This window comes from Spermophilus citellus (assembly GCF_964194105.1).
Source record: "Spermophilus citellus genome assembly, chromosome: 13".
In the NCBI taxonomy this organism is placed as follows: Eukaryota; Metazoa; Chordata; class Mammalia; order Rodentia; family Sciuridae; genus Spermophilus; species Spermophilus citellus.
The window spans coordinates 56,262,788-56,290,616 of record NC_138193.1 but is presented as its reverse complement, the minus strand read 5'-3'; the positions used below and the strand labels follow the sequence as shown (position 1 = coordinate 56,290,616).

Genomic DNA, 27,829 nt, shown 5'->3' with positions numbered 1-27,829 from the left:
AATCCTTCCCCTCTGGAAAAATGGCTTGGTTATGGGAAGAAGGGGGTGGGGGTGAATGTTGGGAAGGCAAAAATAACAGCTGCTCACTAATTTAGCAGTTCAAAAGGGTCCAAATTTGCTACAGCAGTAATTCTCAAATTGTGTTCCCCAGACATACTAAATCAGAAATTCTGAACTAAATAGGCATGGCATCACATGCCTGTAATACCAGCTACTTTGGAGGCTGAGACTAGAGGATCATGAGTTGGAGCCCAGCATGGAACACATTGAGCCCCCAATTAAAAAAGAAGAAGAAGAGGAGGAGGAGGAGGAGGGGGAGGGCGAGGAGGAAGAAGAGGAAGAAGAGGAGGAAGAAGAGGAAGAGGAAGAGAGGAGAAGGAGGGGGAGGGGGAGGAGGAAGAAGAGGAGGAAGAAGAGGAGGAGGAGGACAAATGAAAAATGAAAAATTCTGGTAGTACAGCCAGAAATCATTTCTCCTTCTTTGTTGATACTCTCATACTTTTTTGTAAAAAACTTAATCATGGTTTCTTTTAGGTCTTTCGATGTGTTTGTAATTGCTACTATGAAGTCTTTGCCTGTTACATCCAATATCTGGGCCCCTTCACAGGGGGTTTTGCCTCAGTCTGGCTGGGCACAAAATCACGAGCCACTCAATCAGGAACAAACTTTATTTCTGAAACTCCCACCAATGCCACGTGCACTCCCGGGAAATATGCCGAACCACACACGTGGCTCTCCCGGGCCACACTACACCAACAAGAAGGTCCCTCCTCCGGAAATCCCTCCTACCGCATTTCCCCAACCAATGGGAACTCTCCGGGAGTCCCGCTAGAGCTCCAAAGTAGCAGGCCGAGGTGGACAGTAGGGGTCTAATATCCAATTGAATGCAGATCTTAACATAATCATATCATCTCAGTGGCTTGCTGGCGTCACTTTTCAACCAAAAATGCCATGCATCATTCCTACTTGGCTATGACTCTTAGCAGGGTTTCTTTTGCCTATCTGTTTTCCTCTGTACAGGTTACCCTTTCCTGTTTATTTCCATGTCTCACAATGTTTGTTGTTGAAAACTGGAGTATGTTGGGTAATATATTACAGCAACTCTGGATACTGACTCTCCCCCTCCCCAGGCTTATTTTGTTATTGTTTGTTTAGTGACTTAGCTGAACTATTCTAGTGAAGTCTATTTCCCTTTCCCTTGAAATGCACAGCCTCTATTTTAGCTCTACAGAGGCTGAAGTCTTAGAATGTATACATGGTTCCTGGGATAAGTATTTCATCAGGGCTCTTTTTTCCTTTGAACCCAGGACTTTATTTGCTCATGCTGGGTAAACATTCTATCACTGAGCTACATCCCCAGTCCTTTTAAAAATTTTAGTTTGAGACAGGGTATCACTGACGCTGGCCTTTCATTGGTGATCTTCCTGTTTCAGTGTTCGTTTTGACTTCCAAATTCTTCCTTGATCTCTCTGTTATACTCCATCTGTCATTATCATATCATATCCAGCTTTTATTTATTTATTTTGGTACTAGGGACTGAACCCAGGGGTACTTTACCACTGAGACACATCCTAGACCTTTATTATTATTATTATTATTTTAATTTTGAGACAGGTCCTCTCTAAGTTGCAGAGGCTAGCCTCGAACTTGTGATCTTTCTAACTCAGCCTCCTGAATGCTGAGATTACAGATGTGCACCATCACGCCCATCCAGCTTTAAGCCTACATTAATTGCATGCTGATTTTCCTGTTGTTTCTGACCATGCCCTGAGTTATAAATTTCTCCAAGTCTGATTGAATTAAACTTATGTTCCTTTGCAGAGATAGTTTTTGAGAATAATTCCTGATGTTTGTGCTGTTCCCAGGAGGCTTTCTCTTTCCCTAGTTCTCTCTTGCAAATTTGCTGACCTACATTTTTGCTTATCGATATTGTGAAACTATCAGCTTCCTTTTAATTTCTTATCTAATTTCTCTATTGACTCTGAGACTGCCCCTAAACTTGAACTTGTACTCTGTTCTAAATTAAGCCATTTCCCCTGAGGAGAACTTGTCTGTTCATAGCCTGCCTCTTCCTCTGAGCAAAATCTCTGAGCCACTGCTCCAGAGTTGAAGTTTGGAATAGTGGTCCACTTCTGTGGAAAGACAACCCTAGTTTAAGAGCAGACCTCTGGATAGGGGCAGTAGCCTTTGATCTTCTCTGCTTACCTCTCTTGGAGTGGGATTCTGACCTAAAAACATGTTGGGAGGAGGCCCAGTATTATTATTTTTGAAACTGATGTTTGTTTTCCAGGAACTTTATTTCTATTTTGCTTAAGAGCTGTGGAAGAAGAGCTCAAAACCGCTCTTATTCCTGCCCATTCAGTGGCCTTAGCAGTGGGTGCTACAGACCAGTCTTCAGTGGCTAGCTGGGCCCTCCATCTTCAGTGGGGAACTGCTAGATAGACATAAAGGCTACTTGCCCATCTGCAGACCAGTCTGCATCCTCAGGTTGAGTAGCAGTGAACTCAGGAGCCGGCGCCGTTCCTTCACCCTGAAATGCCTCCTTGGTCATGGGCTTTTCAGTGGCAGCCTCTTCAGTGCCTCTAGAATTAAAGATCAGGCACGACCTGCAAGGAATGTTCAGAGGAGATGATGCCATGTGTGTTCAAAACTTCCTGGGCCAGCACCTGGGAAGATTCACCACATCAGCCCCACGGGGTGAGTTCCCTTGTTGTCTCATGGTAAGGCAATGTCCACACAGTGCAGAGGAGAATCTGTGTTGCACATAGCGATGGCAGGCAGGTTGAATAAAGTGCCTCTGTAAGAAGCTGGTGGTCAGACCTGGGATCAGTAACCACCAGATGATGTGGCTCCTGGAAGGTTGTCTGGATCTTGTTGGTGAAGATTCCAGAAGTAAAGTGGCCAGTAAAAGGTGTGGCTCTAGTGGAGCAGCAAACTTCAACACAGCCACTGGTCAGGATTCCTAGGGTAGGACGCTGACCTCAGCAGGGCTTTCAGTGGCTACAGTGGCACAAATTGTTAGGAGAAGCTTCTCCCAGTTCTGCTTCAAATTAATGATGTAGATACCATTGCTTTCCCTTTTGTAGATGTACTGTTCCATCTGGAAATCAAGATTGGTACCACCTAAGTGGGTCCCTGCTAAAAGGAATTTGAAGACATCTTTCTTCTTCATTTGGAGGACCTCAAGGGTTTCAGACATTGAGCAAGTTTCCCATGAAGTTATCACAGGAATTCAGAACACTGTTGTATGAACCCCTCTCTAGGTAGCACAGAAAAGCAGGGCCCTGTTTTATCTGAGTAGAGCCTCCCTCTTGTAAATGTGGACTAGGCATAATAAGGGCCCCAGACCTTTCTGCTAATCTAGACTGAAGAGAGATGCTGATGGCTTGTTCCTCTGGAGAGAGATTGTATTTCTTGGGGGGTAGAGAAGAGGAGGCCCATCTTCTCTATACCAACTAGAGTGAGATTTCATCACACTGAGCTTTGAGATGACAAATGAGTAGGTTATTCAAATGCCAGAGACTCCCACTGTTCTTACCAAGATTTGGTAGATTTCTTTCTTTAGTAAGTCTATTTCGTCATTCACTATTTGTTGTTAGAACAATCTATAGAACTTCAAGTGGCTATTTTTTAATAGTAATTTTCACCAGTTGTGGCTAATTCACTCACTGTGAAGCATGTCCATGAAACTCTTCCTGCATCCATTCTGAAAAATGCCTCCTTCCTTCCTTCCTTCCTTCCTTCCTTCCTTCCTTCCTTCCTTCCTTCCTTCCGATTGAACCCAGGCCTCATTCATGCTAGACAAGTGTCTACTACTGAGCTATACCCTCAGTGACCTTTAAATTTTTTATTTTGATATAGGGTCTCACTGAATTTCCTAGACTGGGCTTGAACTTGTGATCCTCCTGCGTCAGCCTCCAGAGTAACTGAGATTACAGATGAGTGATGCCATACCTACCTTCTTTCTTTTCTTTCCTTTCCTTTTCTTTCCCTCTCCTCTCCCCTCCCCTCTATTTCCTTTATATCAGGAATTGAACCCAGGGGCACTTAACAACTGAGCCATACCCTCAGCCCTTTTTATTTTTCATTTTGAAACAGGGTCTCTCTAAGTTTCTCAGGGCTTTGCTACATCACTAAAGCTGGCTTTGAACTGGTGATCTTCCTGCCTCAGCCTTCTGAGCTGCTGGGATTACAGGTAGGCACCATCATGCCCATCTGGCTAGATCTTTCTTAAATTGCTTTTGTAGGTAATGTGTACACTGTACACGGTGTTATCAGGGTAAAGGGCTCATAAGATGATCATCCTTCAGGTAAAGGATTATTCTCATTTTATGCTTGAGAAAACTAATTATTAATATTGCTTAAATTAGAGCTTAGATTAAAATTCTGTTGTTTCTAAAGCCCAATTCATTGCCCACTGATTGATTATGATTTTGAATCATGTTTTAATGAATTGATTCCCTCATTTTCAGATAAGAATATTAGGTATATACTGCTGTATAGACAGTTTATCCCCAAACTTAATTTAAAAAAATAATATTTTTTATCTTAATTATTTCTGGGGGTCAGGAATTGAAGATTAATTTAGTTAGGCAGTTCTTATGATGTTGCTTTCAGGATGTCAGTTTACGATGTACTGTGTGTGTGTGTGTGTGTGTGTGTGTGTGTGTGTGTGTGTACATAAATGTATATATATATATATATATATATATATATATATTTTTTTTTTTTTTTTTTTTTTTGTACTGGGGATTGGACTCAAGGACACTCGACCACTGAGCCACATTCCCAGCCCTGTTTTATTTAGAGATAGGGTCTCACTGAATTGCTTAGTGCCTAACTTTTTGCTGAGGCTGGCTCGAACTTGCAGTCCTCCTGCCTCAGCCTCCTGAGTCACTGTGATTGCCGGTGTGTGCCACAGAAGTTCAGCCCCTGTGGGCCTCTTAACAGCCTACTTGGATGTCCACACAACATGGAAGCTGGCTTTCCCTAGGATAAGTAATCCAAGAGAAAGTGGGTAGTCGACTGCTCTCCTTTTTTATGACATAACCTTGAAAGTCACATAGTATCACTTCTGCCACATTTTCTTCATTAAAAACAATGAACTAAGTCTGTCACATTCAAGGGGAAGGGAATTAGGTTTCATCTCTTGAAGAGAAGTATATCATATAAATTAACAAACATATTTAAAAATCATTTAACAAGAAGAGACAAACTGATTTCTTCTCACCATTGCATTAGCTTTGATAAAACTCCAGAAAAGAAACTGCTAATTTTCTGAACTTCTATATATATTATGCCTTGGTGTACTTTATAATCTCCAAAATTCAAGGATCAGTAAGAATCAAGTTTTCTTTCTTTTTTGGTACTGAGGATTGAATCCAGGGCTACTCTACCACTGAGCCACATCCCTTTTTATTCTTTGAGATAGGGGTTTCACTAAGTTGCTTAGGATCTTGCTAAGTTGCTGAGGCTATTCTCAAACTTGCAATCCTCCTGTCTCAGCCTTTAGACGTCCTTCTTTTGAAGGACAGGAAAGGATTTTGGGATTTCTCAGACTTTTCATCATGGCCTTCTGTCTATGTCAGGACTTAGATTTAGAAACTAAAGACAGAAGAAGGGCCAGTAGTTGCCCCAAATGGTATTTATTAGAATATTTGCACTTGAACTGAAATAGTGATGAGATGCTTTATGTCATTGAGACAAAGCCCCATTTAGTTAACAGATCACAGGAGAACGTTCATGATGACTCTTCTTTTTTTCTAATACTTTTGGGCTTTGAGCTGTGACAGAGCTGAGCAGGCAGAAACCGAAGGCTGGATAGAGCTACTCAATTCTTGTTGTCTGGCCAATCAGAAAACAGGGTGGATGAAAGAAGAGGGTAGGGATTTGTGGATAAGAGTTATGGTAAAGAGACAGTGATGCTGGGATTGGTGGGGGTTGGGGATTTAGCTCAGTGGTAGTAGAAGGCTTGCCTAGCAGACACAAGGCCCTGAGTTTTGTCCTCAGCCCTGAAAAAGGAAAAAGAAAAAAAAAATATAAAGACAATGATGAGTAGAATATCTTTCCCCCCCCTATAAAGAATACTGACACTTCTAGCTGGGAATGAGAATTTACGGAAGCCTTTCAAGGTGACTAGAAAGCGTAGAAACCTACAGTATCATGGGTCTAGCAGACTATGATAAAGAGTATTTTTCTTAGAAATGCCATAGGTCTTGATGAGTAGCTTTTGGTGCACAGGAGATTTCCAGATACATCTTATGGACAAGCCAATCTAATTTCCCCTTCTTTTACCTTTTACATGTAATAAAACTGAAATCTGATGAGTTTTGTATCAAAGTAGGAGCCAGAGAGGTGACTCTTGTAATTCCTAATCCAGTGTCTTGTGCAGAGTTACATATTGCTGTGTCTGTCAGACTTTGCATAATCTGGTCCCTCACCTTTTTCTCCATTCTCATCTTGTCCTCTTTCCGTCACTCTTCCTCACCTGAGCTGGCCTTCTTGTTAGTACCAGGGCCTTTGCGCTTGATGTTTCCTTTGGTCCCAAAGTTCTTCCAGGTATCTGCATGGCTTCCCTTGTCTTCCTTTGTATTTCTGCTCAGATGTTGTCTCATCAGAAAAGACTCCCCTGACTCCCCTATCTAAAGTATCTCCTAGTTCCCACCTCATCATTTTCCCCTTTACCTGTTGTATTTTTTAAACTTTTATGTTATCACATTATGTACTTATTTATTTTTTCTACTGAAGTATAAATCTGTGAGGTCAGGACTTGAGTTTTGATCACTGAAATATCTTCTAGTACCTAGCAAAGTGACATAGAAGAAGTATTCAATGTATTGCAGGTCAAATTATGTTACTTCTTTGCTCAAAACCTTTCTCTCATTCGCAATAAAAACCAAAGCCCCTTTAAAATGGCCTTTGTCGTGGACCCAATTGTGTGTCCTCTGCCCGAGTTCACATATTGAGGCCTTAATTCCCAGTGTACCTCAGAAAGTGGCCACATTGGGAGATTGGCCTTTTAAAGAGTGGTTAAGGTTAAATGAGGTCATAATGGTGGGGCTCTCATCCAATGTGACTGGTCTCCTTATGAGAAGAGGAAGAAACAAAAGGGAGCATGTGCACAGAGAAAAAGCCTTGTAAGAGCACAGTGAGAAGGTGCTTAACTGCAAGCCAAGGAGAGAGATCTCAGGAGAAACTAAACCTCCTGATACTGTGACCTCGGATCTGCAGCCTCTAAGGAATGAGAAAATCATGTAATTAATGATGAGGATAGCTGGGCATGGTGGCACATGCTGTCATCGTGGTGGCTCTGGAGGCTAAGGCAGGAGAATTGAGAATTCAAAGCCAGCCTCAGCAAAATTGAGGCATGAAGCAACTCAGTGAGACCCTGTCTCTAAATGAAGTACCAAAAAAGGGTTGGGGATGTGGTTCAGTTGTCAGGTGCCCCTGAGTTCAGTCCTGGTACTCCACCGCTCCAAAAAATGATGGGGATAATTCTGAGAAATGCATCTTGAAGGATTTAGCTATTTATGAACATCGTGGAACATACTTACACAAACCTAGATGGTATAGGTCAATCACTCGATGTAGCCAAGAACCATGGTAAACCTGAGGTTGCTGCTGGCATCCATAGCATACTGTTACGCAATAAACTTTATGAGCAGGAGTATACTATAAAATAATGATAACTAGTATGGGAAAGTAAATACATAATCCAGTCGCATGGTCATTTACTATCATCACATTTGTGCTTTATAGATAGTTGTTTGGACTATATTTTTATACAACTGGCAGCATCATCACAACACGTGAATAGTGTGTTGTGCTACAATATCACAACAGCTTTATGTCACTAGACAGCAGGAAGTTTTCAGTTTTCTGTGGTGAACAGCATAATTTCTGCCAGAGCAGACCCTCAAGTAATATTTTTTTATATGTTCTTTTGGAAGATAGCCAGGCATAGCCACAACAAGAGGAGACATAGGAGAGTCTCAGGAAAACAGAATTACCATACTCATAGGTGCTGGAGGCCGGAGGCATGGCAGGCCATAAAGGTCTGTAGGAGGAAACACCAAGGTCAGTCAGGAAGAAGGGGCAGGATGGAGGGCAAAGCATAGTGTTACTGCTGTTGACTGGTGATGAGACCTTGCTTCCCCAATGTTGAAGAATAACACCAGAGAGCATGCCGAGGCAAGGTCAGAGTAGAAATTAGAAGTTTATTAAAGGACAGCAGAAAAGACTTCTCCTGGAGGAAGAAGGGGACCCAAGAGGTGGAATCCGTGGAAGTGCGGTTGTCTCCCCTTTTTATAGTTTTGGTGATGGAATGTAGAAGGGTTGGGACACAGGTAATCTGGGCAGGAAGGACTTTATTAACACTTCTTTGGGATGGGCTATCTTCAAATCTGCTGGGGCTGTTCCCTGGGTTACATTAACATTTCTTTGGGGTGGACTTTGGCCTAGTGCCTTTCCATTCCATGAGTTGTCCTGCGTTCCCGGAATCATTCTCAGCATGGCCTCCATTTTAGATTTCACTGATATTAGACCCAATTTACCTAACTACACTGACTACCTAATTTTAAATCTGGCTTCAATAGGACAGGCTTTCATTAGTGTTTCTGAAGGAAAAGCAAGATGGGGCAAGGTGAACAGCTAAGAATTGGCTAGTTTGAGTAATTGAGGCAAGTGCTAAGAGATAAGCATGGTTCTTAGTTCCTGACAACTGACATTGGGATTATCCTGGCAGAAGAATAGGGCCTCCTTCAGTCTAGGGACCAAGGGAGAAAGTAGGGCTCTGGATTTGTTAGTTTGCATAACAAAGGTATGTTCTTGTTGAGCCCTTGGTGGTCTTCAAAGAGTAGACTACCCTGGTTTTTAAAGTGTCAAACATCATAACCTAGAAAATTAAAAATGTATACAATACATATTTGTTGGATCAGTTAATGAGTGACCAAATGGCACTGATCCATGGGTAAACAAGTAGATCATTAAGCCAGAAGGTCCATAAACACCCTCCCATCAATTTAGAGGCACACTGCCTGAACTATATCCCCAGCCCTTTTAATTTTTGAGACAGGGTCTCTCTAAGTTGCTCAGGCTGGCCTTGAACTTGCTACCCTCTTGCCTCAGCCTCCTCAGGCAAGGGTCATATATCCATTTTTATATACAGGGATGAAATAGTTCTTCATTTTGGAAAGGTATGACATATTTTGAATACAGGAAAAGGATAATTTACTTAATATCTGGAATCTTCATGATTGACTTTATTCATTTCAAAGAAAATAAAGCTAGATTTCCACCTCATATCATAAAATTAATGTTAGATGAATTAAACATCTAAATATGAAAAATTATGAAGTTGCAAACAAACTCAGAAAACTTTGGGAGAATTTTATATAATTTCTGGGTATGTATCTTCTTGGGAGTAGGAGGAGGCTTTCTAGTCTAAAAAAGAAAACTTAGAATTCATAAAGGAAAAAGTTCATAGATTTGATTGCATGAAGACTGAAAGTTTATAATACCAAAAGAAACAAAACATTAATGGAGAAAAACCAATTATAATGTGGTTGAAAAGAATTAATATTCCTTATGTAGTAAGAACTACCTTGTAATAAGAGATTATCTACTTATTAGAAATATAAGAATATGAAAAGGAGTTTTTAAAATAAAGAAATGTACATGACTAATAAGTATAAAATTGTATTCCATAGTTACATGCAATTTTTCACCCATCAGAGTCATTTATGTGTGTGTGTGGTACTAGGGGTTGAACCCAGGGGTGCTTATCACTGAAGTACATCACCAGCCTTTTTATTTTTGATTTTGAGATAGGGTCTTGCTAAGTAATTTAGGGTTTCACTAAGTTGCTGAGGCTGACCATGCCTTGTGATCATCCTGCCTCAGGCTCCTAAATCACTGGAATTACAGGCATGTGCCACTGTGCCTGGCTTTCATTTGTTCTTTCAATAAATATTTACTGGTTTTTCTACTCTGTGTTAAGTATCATTCTTGGAATGCAATGAAGAAATATCCCTGACTTCATGGAGCTCATATTCTGATGGAGGAAGATACATAAGAAAAAGATAAACCAGGTGTGGTGGGGCACAGAATATCAGGTACTTGGGAGACTGGGGCAGGAGGGTCCCAAGTTCAAGGGCAGCCTGGGCAAGTGGGTGATACCCTGTCTCAAAGTAAAAATTTAAAAGGATTGGGGTGCCCCAGGGCTCAGTCCCCGGTAGCACAAGAAAAAAAATTTTTTTTGATGTGTTGGAAGTGTAAGGGTCCGGCGAAACGTCGGAGAAAGAGACCACGAGACTAGCTTCATGCAATTGCAAGGGGGATTTATTGGATCCGTTCCAGCGCGCTGGGACTCTGTGCTCACTCAAGAAGGGAGAGCAGCCCAGAGCCCAGAGCAGAGGTCAAGCAGAGCTTAAGTACACTTTTTGGAGAGGGTGGGGGGCTTTGCATACATCAGAACAAATCATCATGAGGCGCGGGAAAATTGAACAACTCTGATACATGATTAGTCCATTCATTGGCGGGAACAGGCTGGGCAGGGGTGATTGGTCACTTCTAAACTGGGTACACATTCAAACTGATTGGTTCGGGCCCTGTGACAAACTGCACAGGGCCCTAGGCTGAATGGCCAGTAGGGCGTTGTCTTAACTATCTCAGGAATCTGGGTGTAACAGAGGAACTTAATAATACCTAATCTTTTACATTTTAATTCAAGCTTTCCAGTTTAGAAACTTTACCCTTTCAGAAGGTGGCAAATGTAGAAATAAATAAAACCACAGGTGAAGTCTACCTGAAGGGAATGAAAGAAAATTTAAGAGATTACTTTGATCAATAGTAGAAAACTTAATTGGAAAACCTAGATTCAATGAATGCTTTTCAGAAACTGTAATTGTTAACCAAATTATGGAGGAGAGAAATTCTTATCAAATTAAATGTTGTAAAATATCTAGATAAAATTGTTGAAGAATAGCTCTCATAAATAAAGCACCAGACAAGATATTTCCAAGATGAATTTTATCAAACATTAAAAGAACAGACAAGCCAATGATATTTAAAGTATTACAGGTTTTAGAGAAAGAAACGAGTTTGTGGGTAAATGATTATTCTCCTGCATATTTAGTGTAAGTGGAAATTTGTATAGGCTTTTTGGGAAATATTCTGGCAACTATTAAAATTATGTATTTTAATATATGTACACATATATTATATAAATATTTGTATAATATTTATATAATAGTCCCACTCTTGGGATTCTAGCCTTTAGAAATTAAAGCATCATTTGGTAAGTCAATTTGTATATGGTAATAATTTTAGTAGCAAAAAAGACTGGGAGCAACTTCAGGGTACCACAACAGGTTGAATAATTGATGGTGCAACTATATACTACACATTTATACAACTATTAAAGAGAGAATCTACATGGCTTACCTGGAGAAATGTCAGTAATCAGTGCTAAGAGCTATAGCCAAGTAGTAATGATGTATGGCATTTTTGGTTGAAAGGTGAGGCCAGCAAGCCATTGAGATGATATGATTATGTTAAGATCTGCATTCAAATGGATATTAGACCCCTGCTGTTCACCTGGGCCTGCTAGGGGACTCCTGGAGAGTTCCCATTGGTTGGGGAAGAGCAGTAGGAGGGAATTCGGGAGGAGGGATTTCCTGTTGTGGTGTCTGGGGAGAACACCAGTGTGGGTTGGCATATTTCCTAGGAGCATACAGGGCATTGGAGGGAGTTTATTTTTAAATAAACCTGTTTGAGTGGCTCCTGATTTTGTGTCCAGCCTGTTCCTGTTTGAGTGGCTCCTGATTTTGTGTCCAGCCAGACTGCTGCAAATCAGAAAAGCAAATATCAAGATAATGTGTACATTTTGGGGAAAAAAAGAATAAAGAACATTTTTTTTTTGTTTCATGTTAATCACACATTGTGTGAATATAAAGAAACATGGAATTAAACTCATCAGATAAGTTTATACTATTGGTTAACCAGGGTTTAGGGAGAACTGGTTGGTTATTTATTTGTTTTTGGCTTGTTGCCAAATGTTGTTTTTTTTTTTTTTTTTTTTTTTTTTTTTTAAGATTCGTCTTTTAGCCTTTCCTCTGCTTATTTCAATATGAGTATGGGTGCCAGCTAAAACTGATGTGTGAGCCTCAAAGTGGGTGCTGTGATTTGCGTGGTATCTGGAAGGTAGGGGTTTACCATATTTTGTTTAATGATTAAGTTTTTATACTGATATAATAGAGTCATCTTGAAAAGATAAAGCACTGAAAAAAATTCATTTCTCTCAGTGCAAGGTTTTTAATGGCATTATGAATGCCTACCGCAGAGGCATTAGTGTGAAATGGTGTATAATAGGATTTCCAGAGTTAAGCTTTTAGCTCAGTATCTAATTTCCTGGCATTTTGAGTGGCCACGATATACATCATGTGATTGCCATAGGAATTAAAAAAAAAACAGTGCAAGGTGAAACGATAAAGATAGGAGGAATAAACTTTATTTGTACAAAGCATCTTGATATTAAGTGGCAGGCATTACTTGTTTTAATGTTATTACTGAAGGGGAAATGATCATGGGAAACTTCATGGAGGAAGTGAGACACTATAGGTCTTCAAAGAGGGAGTATAGTTTATGGGCTCACAACAGGCAAAGTCATTGACTAACACTATGCTCAAGTCGGCAGAGGGCGCCGGAGCACGCCACAGCACCGCAGCGCCCCCTTCCGGAAGCAGGCTGCCCCTGGTCCTCTCTGGTTCTTCGGGTGAGCGCGGGTGCTGGAGGTACGCAGGCGCCAGGAGCCGCTTAGGACTCTTTGGTGCTGGAGGGGCGCGCATGCGTGCAGCTCGCTGGAGGCGGTAGCTTCTTCGGCTTCGCGACTGAACGCAGAGTGCTAGACTGTGTGGGGCGCAAATGGGATCCGGCTGTTAGTCGGTAGGCATAGGTAGGACCGCTGCCTTGTGGGGAGCAGGGGGCTGGAAGGCGGAGGCTCGAAGCGTGGGGGTCCTGCGCCTTTCCTGTGGTGTCCGGGCCGACTATTGTATGTGTGTCGCAGCGGCTGCGCACAAAATGGCGGCGAGCAGACGGCGGGGGCGGGAGGAGCTGGGGGACCCCCGGGATGGCAAGAGAAGGGGTGCTGGGTGGTCCCGCTCGCGCGTTTGCTCGCCTCGCTGCCCAGGAGCGCTCGATTGGGCGCCGGAGCCTGCGTCGGAAAGAGCAGCTGACGCCGCTGCACGGGCCGAGGAACGAGAAGAGCCCTTTGGCAAGGCCGGGCGGCCCCTTCCCCTTGGGCGCAGGGCCTGCGGAGGCCCGCGCCAGGCCTGACAGCCGTGGAAGCGGTGGTGAGGGAGCCCGAGGAGGGAGGAGCCATGCCCCTCCGCCCAAGGAGGCGGCGGAGTTTGAGCCGAGTCCTCAGGCCAGCGACATTGTGCAAGAAGCATGCGGAGAAGAGCGTGTTTGCGTTTGGGGCTGGGGGATTTGGGGTGGAGGGGGATGATGCGATCCAGCGCCTTTTGTCGGCCACTGTTCCCTGTGCTTCCTTGCGCGGAGAAAACGTCACCTCTGTGTGGGATACTGAGGGCTCGTAAATGGCGGTGATACTTATTTCCACGTTTCTCGGAGGAATCGTGAATACAGAACGTCAGTAATTAGTTTTTGTGTGATTCCTAGCTTTAGAGGGGGCGATCTGTTGGGGAAAATGTATCTACCCCATGCTCGAATCCTTGAGGATGTTTGAAACATCTTTTGTTGTTTGAGTTAATTGTGAAGGTGGGAGACTTAACCTTACAAAATTTTCAATTAAGCTAGACAATGAGGGCCACCGCCAACTAATTTTTCTTAACCTTAAAATTTGCCTTTAGGCGAAATTTGGAAGGAGGGGAGGAAATACGACGAATGTGAAGGAGTTCGGAAGAAAAATTGTCACCGGCTTATATTGATTGAGATTCTTTTCCTAACCAGCTTTGGAATTAATAACCCCCACTCCCAATCCTCTTTCGTCATTTGTTGCAAAAGGTTAACTCATTTTTCAGATTAGCAATTTAAAAAACCTGGAAAAAGAAATTTACAAAATGCAGATAAATTTAAGGACGTTTACACAGAAAAATAAACTTGCATGTTACATTACTAAAAGATTGCTTTAAATGTTAATGATTGGCATTCTAGATTTAATGGGCTTATGTTGTATTTTTTAAATGAAATTTGTTTGACAGCATTTCACATACACTTTGTGTCCCTGTGTTATTATATGTACTTAAAAATAATTGTGTGGAATCCACCATATTAATATGCTAAAATGTGCTGGGCCATTCCTTCCTTGGACCAAGTAGGGGTAATGATAAAACAGTTGAAAGAAACCACAAAATCTAATTTGTTTTTTATTAACTGGTTTTCAGAAAATGTTTGTCGCATATATTTGTCACCTTATATATTGGTTATATTTGTTTCATAATTTTTTTCTTAGTATTTTGTTATGGAGGGTTGTATGATAGAAACTAGTGTGTAAAATATTTTCATAATCAGTTGTCACTTTATGGCTGTCTTATAGGTTTTTTTCTTTCTTTTTTTTTGGTGGTGCTCTTAAGGTGATTTCAGAAAGTTTTGTTTTAATGTAATGGAAAAAAATGAGAGACAGTTTCATGGGAAGAATAGACTTTGAAGATCTGGATTCAGATCCCTATTTTCCTTTTAACTGTGTGAGACTTGGGACAAGTTATTTTTGTCTTTATGAAATTTTGTTTATTTGTAAAGTGGTGATGCTAACTGCTTTCTGCTTGAGTTTTTTTGGGTCACTGTTGAGACAAAATATGGAAAGCTCCTATCCCTTGATACATATTAGTCTCTTAATAAATGTTGTTAATTTTAATCCAGATTTTAAAGTTCTTAGGCAACATTTTTTGATAGAAAATTACAGTTTGGGAATATTGCTTTTTAATTAAGAAGAGGCTTAAAATAATTTAGATTCAATTAATAGAATTTTAGAGTTCAGAGATAATCTTTCATTTAAATATTTTGGGCTTCTATAAACTTTATGCTTCTCTTGCACTTTTCAAAACATGGTAATAATGTATTACATGATTGTGTTAGTCTTTGTATCTGTTTGCATGATTGGTACATATTGGATATGCAGAAGTTGGGTGAATGAACTCAGTAGTTGCTAGAGCCTGGACGATATTCCCTTTCCATTGTGCGTTAATGTATATTGATCAAGGTTTGAATAAATCTGGCCATTCTTACATGTGTTACATACTGAGAAACAGTGCTTCTTGTAAAGGTATTCATTAGTAAAGTTTAGGCTGTTTTGCAAGGTAACAGGAGTTAATGAATATTGAAATGTGGTTCAGAGATTCTCCACCTTGAAAATATTTGTTTTTGGCTAAAGCTAATAAGCTCTCCACTTGTATCCAACTTATTTACTCTTTTCATTGCTTCAACTTTGTGTAGTCTGAATTTGGTGGTTGGAAGTGGAAGGAAAATAAGTATATGGAAAACAAGAATAATAGAAAGAAAGAATGGTGAGGAAAAAATGTAGAAATAAAACCCACAGGTGTAATAATAATCAGTGAGGATCAAGAATAAAAGCATTTTGGAATGAAAATAAGAAAGTTCAGGGAGCAGGAGAGTTAGCTTTAAGGTGCATATATTATCTTAGTAGTTATCTTGGGGTTACGTATATTTTGGATTGTTTTTCAATTCTTTAAAGACCAACATGTACTTATTTTTCCAGTCTGTATTAAATTTTTGTACTTTTCACCTGTCTTATTTCTATTGTCTATCTTTCATAACCTAAGTATTTAAGTCTACAAGCTCCCTACCTAAAGCATAGGTAAAAACTTTCAACTAATTTTTCTGTTGTCTTGCTGAGTGAAAGTTGCCAACCTTCTGAATTGTATTTTAACAGTTAATTTTTTTTTAACTTTTTAAAACATTTTTTAAACATTTTATTATGGAAATTTTAAATATATGCAAAAAAGATAATTACATAATGATTCATCCAAGTACCTGTCATCCAGCTTCAATAATTATAAGCTAACAGTCTGGGGCTAGGGTATAGCCCAGTGGTAGAACACTTGGATATCATGCCCTACTTTGATCCCCGGTACTGCAAAAAATAAAAAATGAATAAATAAAAGTAAAAAAGCTAATATTCAATCTCGTCTAATTTCTACCCTTACCCTTCACCCTTTGTTGTTTTTTTTTTGTTTGTTTGTTTGTTTGTTTGTTTGTTTTTTGGTACTGGGGATTGAACCCAGGAATACTTAACCACTGAGCCCAGCAGCCCTTTTTAAAAATTTTATTTAGGGACTGTCTCACTGAGTTGCTTAGGGCCTCACAAAGTTGCTGAGGCTGGCTTTGAACTCATGATCCTCCTGCCTTAGCCTACCAAACTGCTAGGATTACAGGTGTGTGCCACTGCACCCAGATGTTCACCCTGTTTTTAAGCAAATCCTATGTCTGTGATCAGTTCTTTAATATATAGTTCAAAATATTTTCTAAAATGTTTAGGGAAATTGCTTATCACATCTAAAATAGCCATTACCAATTTTTAATGATGATATAATTGTTAATAATTTTAAAATATAATAATATCAGATATTAAGGCAGTTTTTAGATTTCCTACTTGTTATTTGTCACACACGTGCATATATAAAGTTTGTTGGAGTCAGGATCTGTGTGAGATTCATAATCGGAGCAGTTGCTTATAATTGGTTGCAGTTGGTTGATACATCTTTTAGGCCTAATTATAAACTCCCCACCTACCTGTTCTTTCTTGTTGAAGAAAAACCTTGCTTTTTATGCATTAAATGATACATTTATATAATGGCTTTGCTTTATCTGAATTAGTGAATTTTGATATGACTTTAAAATGTAGTCAGTAATGCTAAATCTGAATTTAGGAATGACTGCGAGAAAGGTGGAAATAAGCAATTAATTCCTATTTCTATTTCTAATATATTGAAATTTTCAGAATTTACCCAGTCTTAATAAAAGGAACAGATATCTACCTGCTTCTTACGTAAAGCATTTTATTTACTTATCTAGCATTTTTTGAGCTCCAGTTATAATTTTAATCTGCATGACAACATTCTGAGTGTTCTGTTTTTATTTGGATTTTTAAATGATGAAACTTAGGTTAATCTGTGTGCTCAAGGTCCCATTGTTATTAAGTAGCAGGACCAGAATTATAACACTGAATATAAGGTCTAAATTTTTAAACATTGGGCTATAGTATCTCTCTAAAGCTGAATTAATAGTGTTAATTTTTGCTTATGGGAGTAAGCCAATTTTGTATGAAATCATTCACTGGCACCTCTCCTTGCAGGGGTGGATATCTTTGGATCAGTGCAAATTTCCCCAAAGATTGGATTATTATAGATTGCGTAATGGACTGACTAACAGTAGTTGGGGACGGAACATGAAGTAGAAAAAGAAGGGTCAGATTAAAAAATGAGTTTTGGGGCTGCTGATCTTTTTTATGTCTCTTGTCATATTTGCTTATAATCTTTTTGACCTAGTATACAATTAAGTTATAAAGTCCAGTGTTGTACATAAAATGTTGGATAATTTAACTATTTTTTAATGAATTTAAGCTTTGGGTGACGGAATGAATTCCTTTTCTCCCTTCTGTGCATGGTGCATGTGTGTACACACACACACACGCACACACAAAACTTACTTTTTATCTGAACAATTTGATAGTAAGTTGCCTATGTTGTGCTTTTTTATCCCTACATACTTTAGTGTATATTTCCTAAGAACAAGATGTTTTGTAATATTATAGTTAACAACTTTAGTAAACTTAAAATTGTTAAAATTCTTAAATCTGAATTTGTATTCTGGTTTTCCTCATATGATCCAATAAAGTCGATTATAGCATTTTTTTCCCTTCTAGTACAGGATCATCTAGGCTGGGATACTGCATCTAGTTGTTATATCTCTTTAGTCTTCTTTAATCTAAAACATTTCTGTAGCTACCTTTATTTTTTGTGAAGTTGACATTTTGGGGTATACAGTCGTCTTTGCTCTTCTTTTTTGGGGGGTGTACTGGGGAGTGAACTCAGGGGTACTAGGCTACTGAGTCACATCCCCAGCCCTGATTTGTATTTTATTTAGAGACAGGGTCTCACTGAGTTGCTTAGCACGTCGCTTTTGCTGAGGCTGTCTTTGAACTCTCGATCCTCCTGCCTCAGCTTCCTGAGTGCTGGGTTTACAGGCGTGCACCACCAGTGCCTGGCTTTGCTCTTCTTTTTAACAGAACATTTCTCACTTTGATTTTTGTCTGATATTTTCTCTTGATTAATCAAATTTCAAATTATGCATCCCTGGGTGGAAAAATTGCGTAAATAATGGTATGTCCTCAGGATATCAGATCTGGAGGCGTGTGATGTCCATCTGCCCTTCATAGTATGACTTCATGGGTCATACTATGTTGGACATGTTTTGTGTAACATGTTTGCTAGGAAAGATGGTTTAAGACCATGTATATGTCCCACTCATCAAAATTTGCTTCTGGATGTAACATTTGCTAATGATTCTTGCCTGAACCATTCTTTACTGATAGTTTAAAAATGATTTTCCAACTCTAGTTGTTCCCTAAATTTACTAGTGGAAGGTCAACGCTCAATAAGAGTCTTCCCTTCTCCTTCATTGATTGATTTATTGATATGGACTTATGGACTCTTGTTGGTTTTCTCAGTGTTTTATGAGTTTTTACTGTTCAGATCTTTCTTGCTTTCTCCCATTTCACATTTGTATGTCTTGCTTTCCACATTGTGAGAGCACTGGTTCCCAACACCATCAAAACATTTACTTATTTGCTCATTCCTAGGATATAATCTAGAGTAGTTTTAGCATGACTTCATCCGTATTACTATCCAAAAACATAAAACAAAAAACAAAACTCCCAAACCTATTAAATGAGTGAAGAATTGTTCCCATTCCCTCAGCTGTATCAGAACTGAGGTATATAAATTGAATAGTGAGTTATAAGTTACTGAATTTTTCTTTTTCCTCTTCAGTGGGTTGTAGTATTCATTTAAAATATGATTGAATTAGTTTGCTTTCAGTTTGAGGTATTTCTCTCCTTCCCAACCTTGTTGATTTAATATTTTTTAAAAGTATGTAGATTCTTAACATGCTTCCGAAATTCAAAACTATATTATAAAAGCTAACTAACTCAGTTGTAGAGAGAACTTGCCTCCGGTGTGTTAGGAACAAAACAAACAAACAAACAAAAAACAACATAAGGTGTATTCCAGGACTGGGCATGGTGGCATGCACCTATGATGCCAGCCCTTGGTGCTTTGTTTGGCGGGTGGTGGGAGGATTGCAAATTTGAGTCCAGCCTCTGCAATTTAGCAAGGCCTTAAGCAACTTAAATTAAAATAAAAAAGGGCCAAGGATGTAGCTCAGTGGTAAAGTGCCCCTGGGTTCAGTTGCCATACACCCCACCCTCCAAAAAAGGATTTATTTACTCCATAAAATATCATTTTCATATCCCTTAAGTCCTTGCTGTCCATTACCTTTTATAAATAACCCACTTCATTGTGTTCTGTGCTGTTTTATTTTGTACCCATAAGCAGATATGTGTATATTTTCCTATTTCCCTTTTTTGACAAATATGATATACTATATATGTTTTTTTGTACTTGGTTTTGTTATTTTAAGGCATTCATTCAGTCAAGTACTTTAAGTATGTTTACTTGGTGATTTTTGAACCTACTTTCAGCTGAATGCGAATATTTTTTGGCCTGTGTTATCCATGAAAGAAGCAAGTAACCAAATGTTGGGGAAGGCAAGGATGTGATTAGGCCTCAGAAACAGTTGGAACTGGGTATTGAATGCCTTCACTGTTCTGTTTACCTGTTGGTCCTATTTGCCTTTGTTATGGTGTCTTTATTTTGTTGCAGTGCTTGTGCTTTCTGAGGCAGTGACTGTGGTTGTCAGAAGCATTTCGAGTTTTATGAACATCTACTACATTCTCATTTCTAGTTTTAAAAACAATAATCCCAGGGAAGATTATTTATTTCAACTTGGATCAGGTGGTTTCTTTTGAAGTACCCATTATGCTTTTTAAGAGAGTCAAGGTAGTATCACCAATGCATATATATGCTCAGGGGAGCAACATTTACGATGAAAACATTTGTGGTCTAGAGACCCATTTATATATGCAGTGTACATGCTCCTAAAAAATAAAAATAAATGTTAGCTCATGTATCAAAAACTTGTTTTTCTGGAAGTAATAACAATATTAAATTATTGGTATATGGGGTTGTTAGTGCCTGGTTCTCATGGTGATCTGTTCTTAGCATTGTGCTTTGACAATGGATCCTCCCTTGTTCTTCAATTTTGAACTCATGATGTTTATACGTCCTTTCAGGTAGCAGTGCAGTTGTGATGCTCTTCCTGATGCCAACTTAAGTTTTTAATTGTTTTTGCTTTCTTTTACTGCTTCTTTGAAAGCACCATGTTTTAGCATTTTAATGCCCAACATGATATTCTCTATTCACCATCTTGGCACCTTCAGAATTATGGCATGTGTATCTTAACATAAGGGAACAAAATAATGGTAGAAAAGAATTGACTGAATGGGTATAGCTCTACATGGTAAGGGAAATTAGAGTGTAGTTTAACTGAGAAAAGCACAGAATGAACAGCTGGACTCCTGTATTAACTAGCTATTATAATAACTGCATTCTTAAGTGCCAAAGCAAATGTATAATATTCTGAGACAGTGCTCTAACAAAGTGGCTTCAAATGAGGTATGTGAGTGAATACCTAGAAAAAAAATTTTAAAATACTATTCTTTCCTTTATAGTAAATTGGTGGAAAACTTTTCTGCATGTCAGCATGTCATAAAGGTGGTCCCCCCACTTTATTCTTTTTGGTAAGGAGGTAAGACAGGTAAAGAACATGAATTATTTTAATAATTAGAAAAAAAGAAAGCTATAGAATAAATTTACAATTAAGATAACAGGATGAAAAGAACACCAAGGAGAGATGTAGATTCTGTTATGGTCTTGTTTCCTTGATGTGTTCTAAGGCTTCACTTAATCTGTACAGTTTACATTGGGATTTGTTTGCTCTTGGTTATGAAGTTCAAATGAGATAATGGGTATTAAAGTGTTTGTAAACCATGAAGTGCTACAAAGTTCAAGTATGAGATTTTTATGTAAATCTTTTTATTATAAATCTGGGGAGCCATCGGCTAATTTTTGATGCTGCTTTTGGATTCTAAAAAGTTTTTAGGTCTTTTAATACCTCTAAAAAAATTTAGGGCTTCCTTTCCTCTGAAAGTATCAAAATAATAGGCAATTGTTGATTGTCCATAGTAGTAGAAATCTCAGAAATTCCTCATGGGATTTAATGGTGATATCTTTTTTTTTTTTTTTAAATATATCAGGTCATTTCTTCATGCTTCCCTGAAGAACCCAGCTTCTGCTACATGGTTCTAAAAGAATTTTTATGATTGACATACTGAATTCTTATTTTAGAGTGGTAGTTTTTGTTAAGAGCGTTCTTGAGAGTTTTTAGCTGCTATTTGTCAAAATAAATGTTTTGTGATCATTAAATAGCCTGTTTTTGAAAAATAATATAGGAAAAAATAAAATGTCAATTAAAAATAATATATAGGCTGGGGATATATAGCTCATTGGTAGAGTACTGGTCTATCATGTTCTAGTTCCTGGGTTTTATCCTCAATATCACAAAATAAATAAGAAAGAAAACAGCATACTTCTGAGTTGTAAAATTGTGTTTAGCATAAACTCTTCTCTATCACATGTGCATATGCATATGCAAAACTAGAAGAATTGTATCAGAATATTAGTTTACTCTAGGTGATGGTTTTATTTATTTATTTTTGAAAGGGAGTATTTCTGTGTTGCCCAGGGTGGCCTCAAATTCCTGGGCTCAAGATGTTCCTGCTAGCCTCCTGTGTAGTTGGTCCTACAGACAGATGCCACTGTGACCAGTTTTGGGTTTTACTGAAAGATTTTGTTACTTTTAATTCTCTATAACAAGCATATATAATATTATAGGAATAAAAGTTTTAAAGGATTAATACTGTTTAATTGCAGTCATTTTCAAAGGAGTTTAGTTCAGATCTCAACTTGGTTTAATGATTTCATAAGTTGGCTATCTGTAAATTCCTCTGGGTGAACTCTTTAGGACTAGAGCTGCTGGGGTTAGATGTCTGTCTTAATTTGTTTTGTTGTTTTCCAGGTGTTAGTGACAAATATATCCTTGTCTTTGGTTCCTATTTCTTGTAACATTGTTTTCTGGTTTCATCCAGTATCATTCTTACAAGGCAGAGGAGTTGTTTTCTTTGTTATGGTATAACATAATTCTTAATGAGAGGTTTCTACAGAATAGTTTGTAAATAAAAGACTGCTCTCTTTTTTTTATTTTTTTATTTTTAATTGTTTATTTTATATTTGTGACTTTTTAGATAAACTCATAAGATTATTTTGTTTCCTCCCCTCATCTAATTATTATCATTTTCTTTTTTTTGATTATTTAAAGCATTCCATAGCTCATGATATATCATCTTTCATAAATCCTGTAAATGTATAACTTTTAACATCTAGAAAATACATAAGTAAGTTTTTGCTTTTAAGGAACATAGTTATATCCAACTGGTATTTGTTCATAATTACATCTAGTAATTAGATGGCTGTGATTGAAATCTTTGCCATTTGTGTCTTGTTTTGGAGGAGAAACAATATTTAGAAGGGCTTGTGGTCCTGAAGTTCTAAGAGGAATCATCAGCAAGTGGAGAAAATTGTGCAGAAAGTGTTTGAGTAACTAGATGACAGACTGATTTCCAAAGCAATCATTGTTTTAAAGGATTGAGTTAAAAACAAAATTGATCTTAGAAGTAATTTTATTATGTAGAAGGTGGTAGGTACAGTTTCATATGACTTGTGATTGTTTAAAAACACACCTGGATTTTGTTATCAGTGGGAATTTTTTTTTTTTTTTTTACATTGAATTTGGGTATCAGTGTTCAATAAGTTTTGTCTGCTTATGTCTGGTGAATTTGAAGCTTATGTAACTTGTCTTATTTTAGTGTTTTACTCTAACTTGAAAATTAATAATCTGTAAATAATGAGGACTTTGGAGGTGATAGTTCAGATAGTTTAACAAATATTTGAGGATCTTGTGAGTAGCAATAGGGTTTATATGCTTGGGAGATAAGTCTTAATGATAAGCTTCAGTTGACTCTAAATTGTTGGAAAAGATTATGCATGTGAGTACAAAAACATTAGCTAGTAAAAGGTATAAGTCAAAAAATGGTAGAAGCAATAATTAAGCAATAATTAATAAACCTTTCTTAATTATTGGCATTGATGGTCAACAAAAGTTTGATGGATACTGACTTTGAAAGTGAGTAAAGTCAAATCAGTGTCTAGGGCAAGGTTATGTTGTTTGTTTTGATAGGGAGATGGGAAAAGAATAGAGGCAAAGGTCTAGCTAGAGTAAGTATCTGGTAAAATTAGAAAGGTAGAGATTGACTAGATTGGTTGGACCTTGGAATGAAATAGAGAATGAGAAAGAGAAACTCTTGGGTTTTTTGAACAAGAGCAATGTAGTAAAAATGTCCTGTTGCAAAGACTGAATGTGTTGGCAGTTTGTAAAATGATTGGAAGGGAGAATTTCCCAGAAAAATTAGCATTTTACTAACATTGTGTATAAAGTACGCAAAGTTAGTTTACTTACTAACATTAAGTATAAAGAAAAACATATATATATAATTATGAGTGAAATTGTAGCTTGAACCTGAAATCAGTGATCAGTAAATAGAATCAACAACTTGGATTCCCATTGGTAGACGTAGATGCCACAAGACTTCACAGTACACTTTGGGTATACAAGTATACAAGTAGGCAATTGATGGATAGCCCATACATTAGCCATAATGTATGCTTTAAACAGCAGCAATAAACAAAAAACTGGAAGAGGGAAGGCAAGTTATGTGGCTGCTGACCTTGGTCCTGAACGATATATAAAGTACTATTTCTCTCAGAAGTAGGAGTAACATAGCACTTCTGATGGGCTGGTCAGCAGCCAGTTTTAACTAATACATGTCTGGGGATTGCAGGATTGTCTTGCTCACATCTGTTAGTTAAGAGTATGGATTATGGGGTTAAATTACATTGAATGCAAACGTGGACATAAGCAAGTGTGTGCTTCTTAACTTCTCTATGCCTTAGTATCTGTTATAAAACTATACATATCTCAGGGAGTGTGAGAACTAACAGTCCACATAATATGCTTAGAACTGTAAATGACACATGGACAATGCTCTATAAAGTTTATCATTGTTATTACTAATATATCTAAACTCGCTATTGAGGAAATTCAAAAGTAGGGGCTGGGGTTGTGGCCTAGTGGTAGAGTGCTCACCTAGCATGCATGAGGCACTGGGTTCGATCCTCAGAACCACATAAATGTAAAATAAAGATATTGTGTCCACCTAGAGCTAAAAAATAAATATTAAGAAAAAAAAGAAATTAAAAAGTAGGGTGACTAGTTTTGTTACATATTATCTTGTCTGTTATAAACAGTTTCATGCTCTTGCATCTGCTTTGTTAGACTCTGAATTCAAGTTATTGACAGTAAAGTTTTACCTTATAAGAAACTGTTTAATAGCAGTTTAATTGCTGTGTAGAATTTATTAGGTGTGAAAGCTGGTTCCAAGGAAGAATGTGTCTTAACAGAAATGAGTCTTACAGAAGTTTAAGGTTAACCATTGTTACTTTCATTGTTTATATGTATGATTCATGCATATTAAGCATGTGTACATTTCTAAGTATTTTAATGCATTCATCTTCTTTTTCCAGCATTAAAACATGAAATAAATACTTTGTGTTTTTCAAGATTATTTAAAAGAACCTATAAATACAGCACCTAGCAAACAGTGCATCACATACAGGAACTCTGGCTTGAGGTTTGGGGGTTGTGTTCTGGATTTAGGAAAGAAGAAAAGAGAAGGTTTCAGAAAAAAAATTTAAATTCTTGTAAGCCTTTACTCTAAAAATATATGAAATGCAGAATGGTTTCATGGCTTTATTTCAAAATGTTTTACACTGGCTGTAGAACCCACTTCATGTAGTAGTTTGAGTTAAAATGATCTAATATTTGTGTTTTAACTTTCAGCTTTGTGTATTTCTTGGAAAATTTCGCACCACTTGTGAATTCCTTGAGCCTGGGCATTGCAAACCCACTTCTGTTGGGCCCATCTCCTTTGCACTTTGCTCAGATTAAGACTCAGTTGGCGCTTCAGCAGCTGAATGCCGTTGCCTCACATGGTTCAACACCACCTTACACTTTATTAAATCAGGCATTCTTGAAAGTAGCCATGTCGAGACCCAGGTTTAATCCTCGAGGAAACTTTCCACTTCAAAGGCCACGAGCACCTAACCCTTCTGGGATGAGGCCTCCAGGACCATTTATGAGGCCTGGATCTATGGGTCTTCCAAGATTTTACCCAGCAGGGAGAGCCCGTGGAATCCCACACAGATTTGCTGGCCATGAATCTTATCAGAACATGGGACCACAGAGAATGAGTGTTCAGGTAACTCAACACCGAACTGATCCAAGGTTGACCAAAGAAAAGTTGGATTTTCATGAAGCACAACAAAAGAAGGGGAAGCCTCATGGTAGCCGGTGGGATGATGAGCCTCATATGTCTGCATCAGTGGGAGTGAAACAGAGTTCTATCACACAGGTTACAGAGCAGAGTCCTAAAGTACAGAGCCGCTATACAAAAGAGAGTGCCTCAAGTATCTTAGCAAGTTTTGGATTGTCTAATGAAGATCTAGAAGAACTTAGTCGCTATCCTGATGAACAGCTAACTCCTGAAAATATGCCATTGATTTTGAGGGATATAAGAATGAGAAAAATGGGGCGCCGATTACCTAATTTACCTTCTCAGAACAGAAATAAAGAAGCACTTGGTAGTGAAGCAGTTTCAAGTAATGTGATTGATTATGGGCATGCAAGCAAATACGGCTACACAGAAGATCCACTTGAAGTACGTATTTATGATCCTGAAATTCCAACCGATGAGGTCAAGAATGAATTTCGGTCACAGCAGAGCATTTCTGCATCTGTTCCTACTCCAAATATGATATGTAATACTATGTTTCCTGTTGAAGAAGTGTTTCGCCCGATGGACTTCCCCAGTGAGTCCTCAAATAATCAGTCCTTTTTCCCAGTTGAGAGTGGAACCAAGATGTCAGGCTTACACATTTCAGGACAGTCAGTCCTTGAACCTGTAAAATCCATCAGCCAATCCATTAGCCAAACAGTTAGTCAGACAATGAGTCAGTCTCTGATTCCTCCACCTATGAACCAACAACCTTTTTCATCTGAATTAATTTCAGCTGTAAACCAGCAAGAGCGGATCCCACATAAACCGGTGATTAATTCATCTAATGTACATGTTGGATCGAGAGGAAGTAAAAAGAATTATCAATCAGAGACTGACATTCCCATTCAATCTCCCTTTGGGATTGTGAAAGCATCATGGCTACCAAAGTTTTCACATGCTGATGTCCAAAAGATGAAGAGACTTCCAACTCCTTCTATGATGAATGATTATTATGCAGCATCTCCAAGAATATTTCCACATTTGTGTTCTCTGTGTAACGTAGAATGTAGTCATTTGAAGGTGAGTGTTTTTAAAGATCACTGTATAATGATGCTCAGCGCCCAAGTTTTCTCTAAATTCTGATGTGTGTGCTGGTGTTAATAGGCATTAAGGAAATTACAGAAACTGATTTTGATTGCAAAAATCAGTGCTTTTAGTTGTAATCTTATATACTGCTGGCTTTAGTACTGAATTGAATGTTCTACACACCTGTTACTGGGCGTACCACATAGTTTGTCCATTTATTTTGAACTTTCAGTTATCCCATTTATACAACACAAAATTTATATAACAAACTGTGTACTTATAACATGATGTCACATGAGTTGTGTTTAAATAAGATCTTTTAGCATAAAATATAAAAACTTGGTAAATCATTTGTGCTGCATACTTTGAAGAGACAACATTTAACGTTGATTTAAATGCATTCTGATTTTTATATGGACCACTGATAATTTATTTTCTTATCATTATTTTAGTATTGAGAAGGGGCTTTGTAAAATAATGTAATAGTAAAATGAGTCAAGATGCATTCATTATTATGGGACCAGCTGTAGGTTTAGCAGATAGTTTCTAAAATAGGCTTAAGGTAACTTTATTGGTTAATATAGTTAGAAGGAAGTTTTTTGCTGAGATGCTGAAGAGTAATACCATGTAGACTATATTATTTAATAGTAATCATTGGTAGATTTGAGCAGGAATTTCCAAGTAAGTTTTATTATATGTTTAGAACCACAGGTTTTTCTGTTTACTATTGTAATTTGTAGATTTAGATGGCAAATGCCAAGTAGGAGATGTTTCCCATAGGAAGAAACTGATTTAAGGCCTTAGCCTTAAATTGGTGTGTTCTTTGAAGAAGCTTAAAAATCTGAGGGTGTTAATTATCCTTTTTTCTTGTTTGTTTGTTTTTTTGCTACCCTTTTTTCCCCAATTTATCCACTCAACAAGAATCTGATACCTAGATCTGTTGCTCTTGTTATTTAAAGTTAATGCCAGCCAAAGAAAACATTCTGGGCTGGGAGTGTAGCTCAGTGGTGGACCATTTGTTTAGCATGCACAGGGCTTTGAGTTCAATCCCCAGTATCCAGGAGGAGAAAAAAATTTAAAAAAACAAACAACCGGCATTCTATTCATTTTAACCAGAATTATTGAAATCTAATAAAATAA

General features: G+C 38.1%; 1 protein-coding gene and 1 pseudogene across 15 annotated transcripts in view; one reads left to right on the top strand and one right to left on the bottom strand.

Annotated features, from left to right (window-relative positions):
- The window catches only part of ZNF638 (zinc finger protein 638), a 124,875-nt gene that overhangs the window by 41,880 nt on the left and 55,166 nt on the right, over positions 1-27,829 (top strand). For 4 of the 14 annotated variants that reach the window (XM_081264310.1, XM_081264304.1, XM_081264311.1 and 1 more), the window contains one exon: positions 25,168-26,683. In XM_081264310.1, the coding sequence (XP_081120436.1) occupies positions 25,168-26,683 (1,516 nt within the window). Of the gene's footprint in view, positions 1-4,098; positions 4,196-12,138; positions 12,202-12,802; positions 12,953-13,513; positions 13,648-25,167; positions 26,684-27,829 lie in introns of those variants that run through there. The other 10 variants (XM_081264306.1, XM_081264305.1, XM_081264317.1 and 7 more) reach the window with 7 other exon arrangements.
- Positions 2,229-3,199, bottom strand: LOC308632411 (small ribosomal subunit protein uS2-like; annotated as a pseudogene). The gene has a single exon. The product of its transcript is annotated as a small ribosomal subunit protein uS2-like (transcript).